Below are 16,930 nucleotides of genomic sequence, written 5' to 3' on the forward strand. Positions count from 1 at the left end.
GTAAACTAGCCAATATTGATGGGTCCTTTCAAGTTATGAAAATCACAAAATATTAGGGCAGGGCCCTCTGGGCCACTTCCCTCATTTTACAGGTATGAACACCAAGACCTAACAATTAGCCAGGTATCAAGGCCACATAAAGGCTTACTGGACAAGGCAGGGTTTTTACGCATGTCTCCTGACTTCCTGGCTACTATTGACTTGCAGTGTTCCTGGAGGCAAATTCAGACCTTCTTACTTATGAGCAAGCACATCTTTAATTGAGATACACATCTTTGATTGAGGTACACACATCTTTGATGAGATATACACATTTCTTGAAAAAATATTGCTATGGAATACTTACCTTTAGGTTGACATTTAAATACAAAGAATGCTAGTAATTAGAAAACTCCCAGGAATTTAAGGCCAATTTTATTTTTTTAAAAAAAAATAGAACCAGAGGCCTGGAAACATGGAACAGACTACCGAATCTCAGAGGGAAGAGGGAAGGAGCGGGGTGTGGGAAGAGATGAACCAAAGAATTTATACACATATATGCAGTGCCCTTGAACACAGACAATAGGGTATTGAAGGCCTGAGGTGGGGAGGGAAATGGGTGGAAAGGGCAAGTGGGAAAAAAGGGAGGACATCTTTAATACTTTCAACAATAAAGATTAAAAAAAAAGAACACTTAAAAGAATGGTTACACCTGAGGTCATTAGGCATCAACCTCAGACTCATTATTTTCTTCTTTGTTTTTTTTTTTCATTCTGCTTATTTTTTTAAGTACAAAAAAAACAAATTAAGTCATTCACTTAAACATATGCCTACCCTTATACATAATTTTTATGACAATAAGTGTGGTAGCATACATACTTTAATTTTTTCTTTTTGTTTTGAGTTTGCGTCCCCACATTCCCTTTCAGCCCATAGCAGTACCTTCTCTATATATCCCACAACTAGGGGAAATCACAGATGTATCCACACTTACTCTTGTACACTGACATATATATGCATGTAAGTATACACATTTGGGCGGTTATTTTGTTATTGTTTTACTAAAACACATATATGTATAAGGAGTAGTTGTAAAATTCAATGAACTAATGAACTCTTAAGACTGAGAGGCAGAAGGAAAATGAGCTGGATTAAGCCAAGGAATGTAGGCCAAGTAAAGCTCTCACTAGGGACCTTTGCAAGAATTGGGAACCTCCATGGAAATGAGAGCAAATGCCACAGAAAATGATTTACATATTTAAAAGCAAAGTTTTACATTTTTTATGTTTGACTAAGGGAGTTCTGACTTAAATATGTTACTGATTAAACTGTCCTACAGGGCCAGAGGTAAAATGTGACCTCCATCCCAGCTCATTTTCTTTCTTATTGCCTGAGGAAAGGGAAGAGTTTCCCAGCTGCGAAGAGCCAGTAGCTTGGAGAGGACATTTGTAGAAGACAGGAAACTGTAGGGCCAGTGACCTCTGACAGCACAATAAAAATGTGGGGGTGGTATCATTCCTAGTGCAGGACATAAAAGTGGGAGGAGAGGTGGGGGAAGAAAGTGAAGAAGGATTTGAAAATCTCACAAGATAACTCTTTGCTGATGCAAGGCAGAGAAGGAAATCTAATAAAATGTGATGGTTCTTAAACAATTTGGCTCTTCCTTTGCTGTAGTTTTAAGAAACAATGCTTGATGGAATTAATCTAAGTTTAACAGAAGCAAGAGCAGAAGGACATGTTAAAAAGAAGGGGAGGGGTAGGAAATCGCCCCTGTTCCTATACCATTCCCTCTAACCCTGTGTCTTCCAACTAGTAGCATGAATTATGTTATTACTAATGAAGTTGGATTCTATATCCTAATAGAAGACTCTTTCACAGGGCAAAAATAGGTGAATGTACTTGATAGATTGACTTGGCCATTCCTTCAAGCAAATATTTGGTCCTTTTGGATCATGTAAGAAAATAAACAGGGAAAGAAAACAGACCCAGGCAATTATGTGTAGACTAGTTTTCTGCTTGGAGGGTAAGTAGGAATGAAGCAAAGTGGGTAGAGGAGACATGGTATTAGAACAATCAAAATAATCCCAAATAAAAATCTAGTTTAGCAGGTGAAAACTTTGAGGTTCTGTCAAATTCAGAAACCATTACTTTTTAATACCTTATATAAATTACAATGTGTCCTTACAATGGAATGCTTTGCAGTCCTTCCCAAGGATGAGTTATTTATCTAAATTTTTACATGGAAAGGTATCCAAACAGATTATTGAGTTAATTCTCATTTTTAAGCAAACAATATATAGTGTATAAAAGATAAAAGAAACTTAAAGTACAAATACAGAAATACTAACAATATTCATGTCAGGATAAGTATGAAGATTGCAGAAAGATTTTTTTGCTTCGATAACATCCCATACTTTCATGGTATTAAAATACAGGGATGGGCAAAAGAGGGTTTACAGTTGTTCATACAGAAGAATACATGCAGATTATTACAATAGCTTTATTAACTCAAAAGAATTTCATTCACAATTATAAACCTACTTTTGTCCACACCTGTATTTTCAAATTAATGTGTATTACTTTTTATAATGGAAAAATCAATAGAGATATTTATACTTTGAAAAAGAAATTTAAACAATTTTCCATGGTGAAAATTTTAAAAAGCAGCTAAGGAAGGGAAGGAATGGGTTTTGTTTCAGAGTTTAATATAAATCAGGCTAAATAGGACTAGGGAAGCTTAGCATCAGTACAAAGTAGAGAGAGAAGTCCTCTAGTAGAGCCAGCCCATCCTGATAAGACACATGGAATTGGGGCTGTAAATTGTTAGCATGTATTTTTACATCTACCACGAACCTCCCTCCCTGAAATTACATGACTTGAAAATTTGGCTGTGCCTTATTCATCTTCCTATCTCTACCCACAATGAGTGGAAAATGTTCACTAAATGATGGTAGACTGAACTTAGAAGACTGAGCGAGTAGGTCAATAAGGGAGAAAAAGTGTGAGTGAGCTATGAGCAAATAGTATTACTTCCAGAGGCTTTAAAACTTATTCTAGTAAAACCTCAGAGAGGAAAAACTGTGTCCTCTACTAGAGGACTCAGAGCCCTGCTCTTCCACCTTGAACTCTGCCCTGTATTCACTTCCCAGGTTCTTCCCTTCCCTTCCCTTCCCTTCCCTTCCCTTCCCTTTTTTATTATTGACAGTATTACAGATATGTCTCCCATTTTGTCTCTCTTTGACCCTGTCTCGGCTCTTTTCCTTTTCCACTGAAGGCATGGAGTGACATCCTCATTCCATTTTGAGCTTGCCATTTATAGATTCATGTCTCTCAGTGGTACCAGAGGATCTCTTCTGGGCTATGAGTACAATATAATGTCCGTGAAAATCCAGTGCTGGTACTCAAAGATCCAAAGGCAGGTGGTTCATGGTTCTGAGCTCTTGGCTCCATGGGTCACAGTAGGAATTTGGTGAGTGCTGTGTACCCTCTTCACAGAAAAGTTTCCACACTAGAAAAATTGTGGGGACAGTTCCAGGGAGTGTACAGGCTGTCTAAAACCTATTTGTGGCCCCATGGATTATGCATCCCTGGATCTCATCCTTTATTTTATGATAGATAAGAAGAAATGAGTTCACTGAAAACTAACGTGCAACTAAGTAAAGGAAAGCATATTTCTAGCATTTGGTTCCTGGAGAGAAAGAAGCACAATGAACTATAGATAAGCCAGATTGGTGTGTTGCAGTTATTAGCATGATGTTACAACTGGAAGGAACAGTTTGTTAATATAGCAGTTGGCATATAGATATATAGATATATAGATATATATTGCCAAGCAAATTGTACACTGTCTATTTGGGTGGCTCTACAACATTTGGGGCCAAATCATTTAGGTTTAGGAATGTGTGTGTGTGTCCATGTGTGAGTGTGTGTTTTAAACAGTTCACAGAATTTAAATTTTTAAATATATGCCTAAAAGGAAATAAAGGATTTCATCTCCAAATTTATCTTTTATATCTGTTATATAAATTTATATATTTATATTTCATATATTTATATTTCATATAGATATTATTAAATATTGTTATATCTTTGTTCCTTTTGGTATTGTAGACACTAACCTTTTAATTTTGCTGGTCCTTTTTCAGGGTGGACAAGCTTCATTTATACCATTTCTGGAAATGCATATATTGGTAAGTGATGTGTATGCTACTTTGGGTTCAATAGCAATATAATTTAAATTACCGAAGGGGAGGAAAGGTAGGAAAGATGGGATGAACCTTTTTATGTAATTGAATACTACACTTCCTTCTGTAAAGCATCAGCTCTCTTTACATTCTAGTATATTCTGGTACACCCAGGATGGGTCACCACTCAGCTTCCAGCATGTTCAGAGAGGGAGGAGAAGACAAACACCAGTCATGACATCAGCCATTTCACTGTGGCCTGTGTGCAGATTATAAGGTCCAGGCATGATTATGTGGGTTGACACTTTGCTAAGATCTTGACAACCTCCATACTGATAAAAGGATGGAGTTCTAGCAGGCTCCCAGGGGAGCAGGAATCTATTTCCCATGAAGTGGAAGGTGGTTTTCTCTTATCTAAGGGTTGTATATACTAGTATGTCGCTTGTTGAGTCTAGTCTAGAAGGGATGTTCAAGACTCAAGCAACTCTCATTTTATAGATGAAGAAAGTGAAGTCTAAAGAAAGTTATTTAACTTGCTAGGGTTAGATCCAGGACCAGAACCAAGAGTTCCTCAAACTCACTCCCTACACTCCACCCTATATTCTTTGTACAATGACAAGGCAGTGACCATACCATCTAGCTTGTCATCCTAGCTCCTCAGGGCCCACTGACCAACTTCCTGCTGCCAGTAATGTCTATGTCTCTTGGCTTGAGACTTTTTATGAAACCTGGGAAGGCTGTTCTAGCCCCAGCCAGTGCTGGAGAATAGACATTCCTGGGAGCTACCTTACTCATCAGGTGGGATGACTCTGAGCCTGTGAGTGAGGCCTTTTCCTAAAGTTTCCTGTGGGATTATGTTCAAGCATCCCACTGTGAGTGTGTGTTTGATAACACCCTTCATTGTCTGCCTTCCCTTTCCTAACTTTCTTGGACTGGTGTTTCCTAGGACCGCCTCCCAAATAAACGCCTTGTACTCAAATATGCATGAAAGGCTTTGCTTCTGGGAAGACCTAAAGTAAAAGAACCAGCTTTCCCTCTCCCCTTTCCTACCCCATATGGACAGTGACGGGTGGTGTGGATGGGGGGTGGGGCACAGCACCTGACTGCTCCAAGGGATTCTGTTTCTGAGAACTACAGATCTGAGGCTTGGTTTTTTAGATTATTTGATGCTGACCAGAACCTTATTGTCCTGAGGGCTCAATGATTAAGGGAGTGGGTGTGAAAGGGGGAAGGAGGCAGGTGAGTCAGGTGCTGGATGAGGCCAGTTTGAATCAAAAGGAAAGAGATGAGAAAAGGTCATATTGAAAAAATTAAGTTATGTCATGAAATACTACTCCTTTACATTTAAAAATGTAAAAACTTTCTTAGTGGGCACTACAAAAGTAACATTTGATTCTGGTTAAAATGTTGTAAGGAGAAAGGGGAGAAAAATTAACAAATAATCCAAAACCCACTTTAATTAGTAGTTATAGCCTTGTTTTCTGACCTTTAGTCTAAGAATTTATAGGTAAAAAGCTCAACAGTTCAAGGGGGGCAGGGGGAGAATGAATTACACATCGATTTGTTGTTCTGTAGGTGAGGCATATTTTCCTGAGTCATCTCTGCTCACTGGCCTGGTCCCTCTCGTGACCATGAGCCACAAATGCAACACATCTGGCAGGAAATGGGGTCACAGTCTATAGCATGGGAGTGAACTTGCATCTGTCCAGAGTAAACTGGACCTTGGAGAGAATCCAGCTCATAAAATGGGCCTCTTGGGACTCTGCTTTAGCCAATGAGTGACTGGCCCGATTACCTCATTTGAATATTATCTCCTTTCTTTCCTTCCGTGGACCTCCTAACAGAGATGTTAATGAGAAAAACAAAAGGGCAAAAACGAATCACTAGAGAAAAAGAAATGACAAAGTAGAAATAGCTATTGAATGTATACTGATTTATAAAATCTATAGAGAGAATTCAGAAAATGCTTTCTGACTTTGCCTCAATTTTATCTTCCTTATAAAACCAGGATGGTACCTGTCAGCCACAGATTGTAGGAGCTGATAAGCAAGTGATTATTCTTGTCAAAATGTCAAGCACCTCTATTCTGTTTAAATAGATATTATAAATATATATACTTTGTGCATCGGGCTACATTAAATAGACAACACTTTGGGCTCAGAAAATAATCTGAGGCAGTTCCATAAAATGGAGATTTAGGAGGACTATTAAAATATTAATTGATGCAGGAGGTGCTTAAAAGATGAACATCAGTAGATTTAGAGCAGAGGTCCTCAAACTTTTTAAACAGGGGCCAGTTCACTGTCCCTCAGACATTCCACACATGCGCACTGCGGGCCCGGGACGAGTCGGCTGCTAAGCAGGACAGGCAGTGGCGGCAAAAACACCCGGCGGGCCGGATAAATGTTTTCGGTGGGCCGCACGTGGCCCGTGGGCCATAGTTTGAGGACCCCTGATTTAGAGTATAGACAGGTGAAGTTTTGAACAGTAGAAAATGCTGGATGTCTAAGTTAGTCCAACAGTTTAAACTTCAAGGTGAGTATGGTAAAGCCATGGAATGGTCTTCTAGTGACACCCTGAAGAAAAGAAGGAGTTAACAGAAATAAGTTGAGTAGAATTAATACTTTTTATTTTAAAAAGTATGCATTTGAGATGTCTTATGCTTGTCTGTGATCTTAATTTTTGATACATTGTTTTTTTCAAGCCTTCTAAGCTGGCAGTTAAACAGTAGCTTTAAAAATTGTACAGGAGAGAGGTATCTTTGACACAATCTTTTACTGAGGCAGAAAGTCCTGTGATCAGCTCTCAGCTGAAATCTTTGCAGTATATGATTTTAAAAATCCAAAGAAAAGAATAAAAAGAACTACATGGTCAGAAAACCAGTAGATCCCACAGATACTAGCACTGAACCCCTTCCTTGTAGCTGTAGTGAAAATGGCATTTACACATTAACACGGAGATCAAAAGGATAGAAAAGTTTAGATCCTGTATTCCTGAAGCTTGGGACAGTGTATCAGCCTGGATTCCAGTCCCCTAGAAGGACCATTATCAAGTATACTGTTGGGGCTTAGAAAATATATTTAGGAATAAAAAATATTTGTGATTATTGAATTGACAGCTAACTGACTTATGGGTAGTAAAATGTTTCAAACTTATTTAATTAAGTAATTATTCATGCTTAGTTTGTGCTCAATTCTTTGCTTCTGGTTCTGGGTAGTATTAAGAAGTTTGACACAACTCCTGGATATCAAGAAAGGTGAGGAAACACACTAGAAGCCCTCCTAATTGACCTCCACTTACCCAAAATGAACTGGACTAACTAATGTGCTTCATTCCATGGTGATTACCTTGAGTGAGGTGCCTGAACACGAGGATGATCAGCTCCCGTGGCTACCTGCCCATGGCCACTTCCTCCAGCCAAATCCAAGTGAATTCGGCAGTTATGAGTGCTCTCAAATCTGTTTATGCCAGTTGCACCAATAATTGCAATTATGCAGTTTAATTAAACAAGATGTAAATTAATGAAATAATGCGAAAAGTTAGTTTTTCTAGAACAGCTAAGTCAAATGCTATGCAAACATGGACTAAAGAAAAGTTTTGAATTAGTATGAGAGAGGTGACAGTAAAAGATTGGGGGAAACTGTAATAATCTAGAAGGACTTCAGTGGCTCATTATGTACATGCTGTACAAGGAAAGATCGTGCTTCACTCCAATCAGCAGACCTGCCTTGGCTTTCTTTCTAAAAAATTGCCAAATGAAGGCACCATTACACTTTAATTTAAAATAAAATGTTTAATACAGTTTGTCTTTTTCAGTTAATGAGCTTGATTGAATTAGATAAGAAGGCTACAACTGTATGTATAAAATTGATGATGTCCAAATCTATGATGGAAGTACCAGAGCATGTGGACTAGAGTAAATGGGGCAGCAGTTCTTACAAAGAGAAGGAAAAGAAAAGGGAAAGCTAGCGTGTGGGGGAAAGCTGCACAGCAATTAATCACTTACTCTAGATGTAGCACTAACTTTAAAATATGTTTTAAAATATTTTGCCCTTTTATAACTGTTTAGGCAAACAAAAATATTTATAATTCAGTTGTTTTCAGTTAAATTTTCCTTCACTGCACTATTAGGTTTAACATTCTTGGCCAAGCGTCTCAATGGAAACTATTTATTATCTGATTTGGCTCCATTTATCATTCAAAGTAGTCAGAAACAATAAAATATATTTTCTTGGAGACTTATTTCATTCTCAGGAGATAACCAGATGGGTTAAATAGCATAGAAATGACCTGATGATAGAATCAGTCTTTGCTTTCTTTGATCCTGTTTTAAATATTTCATAAGAGAATACAGCAGGTAAGGTACACTTAGAATGATTAACTTGGAAACCCGACTCCAGTATCTGTAAAAAAGGTCTCCCTTCCAGGGGAGCATTTCAAAGGGGCTCTTCAGGATCAACACTGTGCTTCCTCTCCTGGATCAGCAAGGACAATAAGCAGAAATGGCATTTCTTATAAAGCTAGAATGAGAGCTCATAGGAAAACACAAGTTCTTTGTTTCTAAATAAAGATTTTCTCGCAGACCAATGAACACCATAATCAAGCAAGCCCCTGGTAGGAGGTGCAGAGAAATCCCAATCCAGCATTCTTTTTGAGAGCTGTCTCTTGCCAGCTTACTCCATTAAAATAGAGGGAAGGGGCTGTACAATTATTTGAGTCTATGTATCAGGAACCATCCTGCATGATAAAATTAGGGGCCAGGAGTAGACCATGTGAGTAATGGGTTTCATGTATGAATTAATTGAAGGTAAAGACATGATTCATTGCTCCCAGAAAATCTCAGTAAAACACACTTAATAAAATGCTGCTCCATATTACAGTTAAAAATATTACCCGACTTTAAATGAGATTATTCTTAAATTCTAAGAACTCTCTTTTATTGTCAAATCCTTGCATGAGTGGAAAAATCAACAGAGTTCTATCATTCACTTCCATGGCATTTGTTGGCCTAAATCTTGGATGGAGAAGAAGCCTTTAGTGGTATGCTGGGGCTGGCTTCTGCCAGCTTTCAGGAGCTGGTTGTGCACCTCTTCCCTGACCTCACATTGGTAGCTTGAAATTGGCCACAGTGGGAGCATTTACACCACATAAATTGGCACACGCTGCAAATCAGATTTGTTCTCCCCCTTGTCTTCAAAAACTAGTTTTATTTTTTAAAATTTAAATTCTTTGTTGAAAGTATTACATGTCTCCTTTTCCCCCCATTGACCTCTCCCCAGCCACTCCCACCCCCCAGCACATGCCCTCACCCCCCTACTGTCTGTGTCCATTGGTTATGCTTATGTGCATGCATACAAGTCCTTTGGTTGGTCTCTTAACCCCTCACCCCAAACCTCAGAGGCTAAACTAGTTGATTAGCACACCCCTGCCTCTGGGACAGAAGTTCTTGATCTTTTTTTGTGTGCCATGGACCCTTTTGACATTTGCCAAGCCCCACCTCTGAACGATGTATTTTTTAACTCATTAAAGTCATTAAAATGTTAAAAGAACAAGTTTGTGATGTAGTTATATGTCTGCATCTCTAACGGCATTTGAAATAACATGATCCAACAGCCGGTATACTCTGAATTCTAATTAGTGATTAGCATAAAGTGTATTTTGAGATATCTGTAACACTGTAATGTGATATGGAAACATCTGTGGTTTCTACTGGAGACAAAATCATTGGTCCAGTTAATACTACTGTGCTTTGTTGGCTATATTCATAACTGAAAGAAAGGCCACATTTCAGTTAGGTGTTAGTGAAAATAAAGATGTAATTTATCTCCCATCCTAGTTCGTGATTGCTCTGAATTCTATCCACAGACCCCTTGGGAACACATTAACTCTGGGTTGAGAACTCCTTCCCTATTAGAATCCTATTTCAGGTTCGTGCGCATCAGAATGAACCCTGTTGCTTCATATAGATTATCGGCAAATTGGAGGATTTCTCTAGAAAATATAGCTATATTTGGACTCCAAGCAATATTCACAAAATTCAAAAATTATGTTTCTGTTCATATAACTCCTTCAGCAATTATTTTTATTTCAATAGCCACTTCCTTATTGATTATTATTGTCCTATAGGTGTATCTGCCTAGACATCTTTCTGAGCTTCTTACCCTACTTAGAATTTTCTTTCTGTTGTCTGTTCCCATGGCTATTCTATCCTGCTTTAGCATCTTCATTCTCTAGCTTTCTCTTGACAAAGCACTGTTGTAATCTTCAGGTCACTACATTATTCTGCTCCTAGTGAGAATCATATTAGATTCTTCTCTCCCGCACTGTTGCCAAATCCTTTAGATTATTTCTCAACTCTACCTCTCAAATCCACACCTATTTTTGTGTGTCCACTCTCTCAGTTCAGACCATAATTCATTTTCACTTAGAATGTTACAATAAACTCCCAATAGGTTATCCTAACTTCAGTCTTACCCCCCTCCAACTTATTCTATGCTCTGCTCCAAGAGTTATTTCTCCAAGATGCAGATCTAACTCTCTCTCCTCTCTCTCTCTCTCTCTCTCTCTCACACACACACACACAGACACAGACACACACACAGACACATACACACACACTTTCATCAAAGGCCCTCCATTCTATGTGGATGAGCATGGCCCTCAGGTCTCACTTTGATCTACTTTTCCATCTACTTTTTTTCATCTACTTTTCTAGTCTACTTTTTCATCATTCTTCCCAGAAGAATGTTCTAGCGATTGTAGAAGATTCACTGTTCTCCCAGAGATGCCCTGCACATTCCCAGTGCCTTACCTTTGCACAGTCTGTCCTCTTATCTAGAATGCCCTTCATCCTAACTTTGCCTTTTGTGTGGCTCCTCTAGTATTGTAGAGCTCTGTTCTAGTCATAACTCCTCCACAACAAATTCCTAAGGTCCCTAGAACTGAATTAACCCCTGCATTCTCTGTTCTCTCATTGAACTTTGCTTATCACTTTATTGTTACCTTTAAGACATAATTTCATTTGTATTATTTCATCTGTGAGTCTTAGTATAGAAGGGATAGAAATATATCCATCTTGAAGATTCCCCCACTCCCCCCTCCCCAGCATTTAGCACTGGGCCTTGTTCATAGTTCACTAGCTATCCAACTTATATTTCAATTGAATTGTTTATTATTTTGTTAATATTATTTTGTTTCTGCCAATGACATTTTGAATTATTTGTATACAAGGAATTTGCTTGGCATTTATTTGTATTTTCTCAGTACTAGAAATTGTAGGTGCTCAATAAATACTTATTGATGATAGCATTTACTCATTTCCCTAAATATGCTTAATTCTTATGAGGCTTATAACTTACTCAAGGAAATACTTTTCTTATCATGTAATGGCAAGGACTTTGCTTATTAATTGATTACATAAAAGGTGTAAATGGAAGCATAGTGCAAGATTCACCTCCTTATTCTTTTCTACAATGGAAACCAGTCAGTTTCAGACTTTAATAATGTGCATTTAATCAACCAAGAGATTTAAGAAGAGTCCTAAGCCTGTTATTTCTGAAGTTAAATTAATTTTACAGTACTATGTAGTTAACCAGATTTGTATCCATATGATAAATGTACTATGATGAGTATTATATTTAGTGGGTCACCTTTTTTTGTAGGGCCTGATGATGCACAACAAAAAATAGAACCTCATCACACAGCAGTGCTTGGGGAAGGTGACAGTGTCCAGGTGGAGAACAAGGTAAATATTAAAAATCTTTAATTGCCCTAGCTGGTTTGGCTCAGTGGATAGAGTGTCAGCCTGCGGACCAAAGGGTCCCAGGTTCATTTCTGGTCAAGGGCATGTGCCTGCAGTTGCAGGCACCTCCCAGACCAGGGCCCTGGTCAGGGCTCGTACAGGAGGCAACAAATTGATGTGTTTCTCTCACATCGATGTTTCTGTCTTTCCCTCTCTCTTCCACTCTCTGAAAATCAATGGAAACATATCCTTAGGTGAGTATTTAAATCTTTAATTTTTCTTAACTTGTACTTTTACTACTTTGCAGGAAGATGCTTGAATCTCTAGTGTAGCTAGAAATTTTTTTTTTCTTCTATGGGCAGAAAAACTATGCCATAAGTTTATCAACCCCTTTCATTAACTTCTGTTATTTCTATTGGTTTATTTTAAGGTTTTATCAATACTGATTTCTCATCTTCAAAAATTATCTATGTCCCTATTGTTTACCCCTAGAAATTTGAATCTGGAGACAACACATCTTCCTTGTCTCTTAATTTTCTTTATACAATTGATTTGTTTTTAGTGTAAGTGAAAATAGATCAGCCCTTTAGGAGCATAAGCATCGATGTGGACATACTCACAGAGAGCCCTTTAGAAGTCACCCCCATTTTGAACTGAGAGAAACATATGATGCATTTTATAGTCCTTTTGTGTTAAAGCCCTGCTTTTTAAGTAACGTTTCTGATATTTTAGGAGTCTTCGGAACTTCCCTCCCCAGGTTACCAAGTTTCTTTCCTATGTCTATTCATTCCCTTGGGTGATTCACTCACCCACTATCTTGTGTGTCGATGAAACCAATCTGACTGCTTTGCATCATTCTAATAAAGAAGATTGAAGAGACAATTTTGCAAAAGATCCTGAAAAGATGAATTTTGAAAAGTAGGGATAAAACTGTTTTCACTGTGCAAGTGACTGGTGGAGAGGCAATCTGACTGACTCTGGTGGCTCTGTGACCGTGGCATTGTAGAATGCAATGGATTTGAGGAAATATTCTATACTAGAGGCCTGGTGCATGAAATTTGTGCACTCGGGGGGGCGTCCCTCAGCCAGGCCTGCGCCCTTTCGCAGTACGGGAGCCCTTGGGGGATGTCGGACATCCTTAGTGCATTTACTAGCCATCAGCCCGGCTTCTGGCTGAGTGGTGCTCCTCCTGTGGGAGTGCACTGACCACCAGGGGGCAGCTCCTGCATTGAGTGTCTGCCCCCTGGTGGTCAGTGCACATCATAGCAATTGGTCGTTCCACTGTTTGGTCAATTTGCATATTAGCCTTTTATTATATAGGATTAGCCCATTTTCCTGTCAGCTCGCCTACTGCTGCCTTAATCATCTGTAACCATGAACTGTGAAGTAAATAGAAGAAACATTAATGAGCACCAGATGAAATTCATATCTCAATGTCTATGCTCTGTTATTAGGTTGACCTTTATGAAACTGCCACTTTTGACATACAAAAATGGCAATTTTATTTCTTTCAACCCCATGCAGGAAAGAGGCATGGAAGCTACACATAGGCCAGAAACTACTATTAGCAGATTAGTTTGTAGCACTATCCTCTTTAACTTGATAACCTCAGTTCTTTGTATAATATTGCAGAGGGCACATTGTTAATGTTAAGTACTTGGAAGCTGAAATGGAACAGCAGAAAGAAATGCTAACGGGAGCCAGAAAGATGGGAGGCAGCAGGATAGAAAAGAATCGGCTGAAACCATCAGTTTATTGACAAGCAGTGCTCCTAGCTCCAGGGCATCATTCTGTTATGTGCACTTCTGTAATTATTGCTGTGTATACACATATCTGAGCCATAAAGACATTAGAAAGATTTCTATGAACAATTTTATTTTAAAAATTAACATTTAAATCTGCATGTGTTGCTTATATTCATGAAAAGTAGAAAGTCCCCTTTAAATTACAACACAGAAGAGATTGTGAAGGTGTGAATCTTGGCTTTACCACTTGTTAGCTGTGTGACTTTGGACATGTTTCTTAACCTCTCTGAGCTTCAGTTTCTTTGTCTGCAATGAAATGATGATGCCAACTGCATGGAGTGGGGGTGGGGTTAGAAAGAATATATGTGATTACATATGTCAAGAGTTGACTCTATATCTGGCATAGGGGTCAGTAAATTATGTCCAATAGGCCAAATTTAAACCATTTTGTAAATTAAGTGTTATTGGACTAAAGCCACACCCATTCATTGCTGTTTGTCTATGGATGCTTTCACACCACAATGGTAGAGTTGAGTGGTTGCAACAGAGACTGGATACCACAAAGCCTAAAATATTTACTCTCTGGCTCTTTATGAAGAAAAGATTGCTAATCTCTGGTCTGCTACATAGTGGGTGCCCAAAAAATGCTAGCTGGAAAATTCACTGATCTAAACACCTTATTTAACAAATACTTGTGCTAGATACATGTTACCTAATGAGGATTCATATCGTATGTAGGCCCTAAGGTGTAGGACACGGAACAGTTTCTATAAACAAGCAAAAGGCACTAAAGGACCTTGATTCCCTCAGGCTCCAGCCCAAGGTTATCTTCACTTGGAACTAGACTTAGCCTGAGCATTAGATAAAGAAGGAAAATGTGACTTCCCAGTGCTCCCCCCAATCCCATTTGTACTGACTTATGGTCAAGAATGAGGCGTTGATACACTCCTTGGCTTCCTTCTAGCACTCAGAGGGCAGGTTGTCTTTTGTTACCATTACTCTGAAGTCTTCCATGGCAGGCAGCAACTACAGGAGGCTTGGTTTATGCTAGATGTAGAAGTCTTTCAGCCAGACCCTTTGACTTCTTAGAGGAAGCCCTAACTCCAACAATGGTAGGCAATCAATTCCTCATGGGATGCCATCAAAACCATATTTGAGAGTAACAACACTCTTTAACTGGCACCATTCATGGGGAATTCATTAAATTAATACAGATTAACATTTGATTAAAATAAAGATGGGAAGACAAAAATAAAACAAAGCACCTTGTTAAAGTTAGAGAAAACTTTTTTGCTTATTTATGTGTAAAAGTTCATAACAAGCGATTAATTTTTATTTTTAAAAAATTTATTATTTTATTTTTCGCCACCATTTATCTCCTCTATGTTCTCTTCCACCTCCACCCATGCCCCTCCTATCGACCACTATCACCACACTGTTGTCCAAGTCCATGAGTTCCCTCTTTTGCTTTTTGTTCAATCCCTCCACCCTTCAAAACTCCCCACACCAGAGCTGTCTATATGCTCTCTATCTATGATTCTTTCTCTATTTTGACAAGCCATTAATTTTTAAAAACTGTTAATAGTTCATTGTTTTGTCTTTTAATTGGCCTAAGCAGTTTAAACAATGAAATCTAGTAAGAACAATTGTATGCAATTAAGTCATGCTACAACTTGGTTTCTTTCTGGTAACTTTTTCAGGTAATATTTCACTATAATAAATGTTCTTGAAGCAAAAGCATGCCCTTAGATTCATTCCCAGAGTCTAATCAATCAAACAAACTATGAGTATATACTCATAGTGTAGAAGTTATCACCACTTTAAATGAATCATAGAGCCTTCATCTGGGCTTTACTAATTTATTGTTGGCATCGGTGGAACCCAAGACATATCTTGGCAATAAGATTTATGGCCTAACAAGAGCAATTCGTAAAAATAAATTAAGTAAACACAGAAGGGCCTAACTCTGAACTAGGAACCCTGAGAATGTACACCAGAGTAAAAACAAATAAAAAAGAAAACATGTAAAGAAAAAGACATGGTCTGGGCCCCAAAAGATCATGAATTTTAGTTGGGGTAATTATACATGAAGCAATAAGTGGGACTCTGTTACCTTTGTATGGGGTCTTGCATCAAACCCCAAGAAGGCATTGACTTAGATCGACACAGGGACTCATGTGTTAAACAGGACTTTCATTCTCTGCTTTTGCATGATTTCCATCATTTGACATGATACTCAAGCTCACTCAACATACTAGTAGACAGGACTTTTCAAGATAACAGCAATTAGAACTTTTAACTACATCAGCACTCAACTGACTATCCAAAAAGATTATCAGCTTTCACTAAAAAGGCTAGTTAAGGAAAGAGAAAAGATGCATTTAAAAAAAAGAAAAAGACACAAAACATCTGGTTTAGGTTAGAGCAGAAGGGGCCACTCAGAGGTTAATTTCGTGGAAAAATCATTAGAAGAATCTTGGACCATCCTTCAGATTTCTGAAATGAAAAACAAACCCCCTGAACGCTTCAATACCCAGCAGTTTAATCATTTTTCATTTCAGACCAAATGCAAGTGTCCGTTTATCTTATTGTCCAAATTATAAATGGAAAGTCATCATTTGATTTGAGTAATATGTAAAGGAGCAAAACTTTAATTTTTAAAACATTATTATTCTAAAATATATAAACTGTAGGACAAAAGATGCATCTTCTGAATTAAAAAAAAACCTGCAGTTTTAAAAGTCAGCGCATTCGTGACACAGATGGTCAGTTTCAAAGTCTTTAGAGAATAAACCTTTTTTGATAACTGTGCTTTTTTTTGCTTGAATTTTTAGTCATTTAAACATGGCATTAAAAAAATAATTTCAGATAGAAACCTGCTCCTTTTCTGTGGGCTTAGAGTCTATTATGCACAATTTCACTTATTCATAACCTTGGGACATCAACATATCAGTGAGCTATAAAGTATGATGTAAGTGGACCAAGACTAATTTGATTTTTGGTGTTGATTTGTTTGAGTTCTTTGTAATTTTTGGCTATTAGAGAATATGTTCTCCCATTCACTTGGTTGTATTTTCATTTTGTTGGTGGTTTCCTTTTCTGTGCAAATAACTATATACGGTGCAGGATAGGTTCTTGAAATAACAGGGGGAATACTCTGTAAAGTATGTGATTGTCTAACCACTAAGCTATACACCTGAAACTGATATAAAATAATATTGAATGTGTACTCTAATTGAAAACAAAATAAAAATGAAATTTAAAAATTACAGTTGGCTGTG

General features: G+C 38.0%; 1 protein-coding gene across 1 annotated transcript in view; it reads left to right on the top strand.

The window, feature by feature from the left end:
* The window catches only part of PIR (pirin (iron-binding nuclear protein)), a 73,247-nt gene that overhangs the window by 50,985 nt on the left and 5,332 nt on the right, over positions 1 to 16,930 (top strand). Inside the window, exons 7-8 of the mRNA XM_005871863.2 lie at positions 4,125 to 4,169; positions 11,825 to 11,907. Coding sequence (XP_005871925.1) covers positions 4,125 to 4,169; positions 11,825 to 11,907 — 128 coding nt within the window. The remainder of the gene's footprint in view (positions 1 to 4,124; positions 4,170 to 11,824; positions 11,908 to 16,930) is intronic.

This window comes from Myotis brandtii, unplaced genomic scaffold (assembly GCF_000412655.1).
Source record: "Myotis brandtii unplaced genomic scaffold, ASM41265v1 scaffold359, whole genome shotgun sequence".
NCBI classification, from domain to species: Eukaryota; Metazoa; Chordata; class Mammalia; order Chiroptera; family Vespertilionidae; genus Myotis; species Myotis brandtii.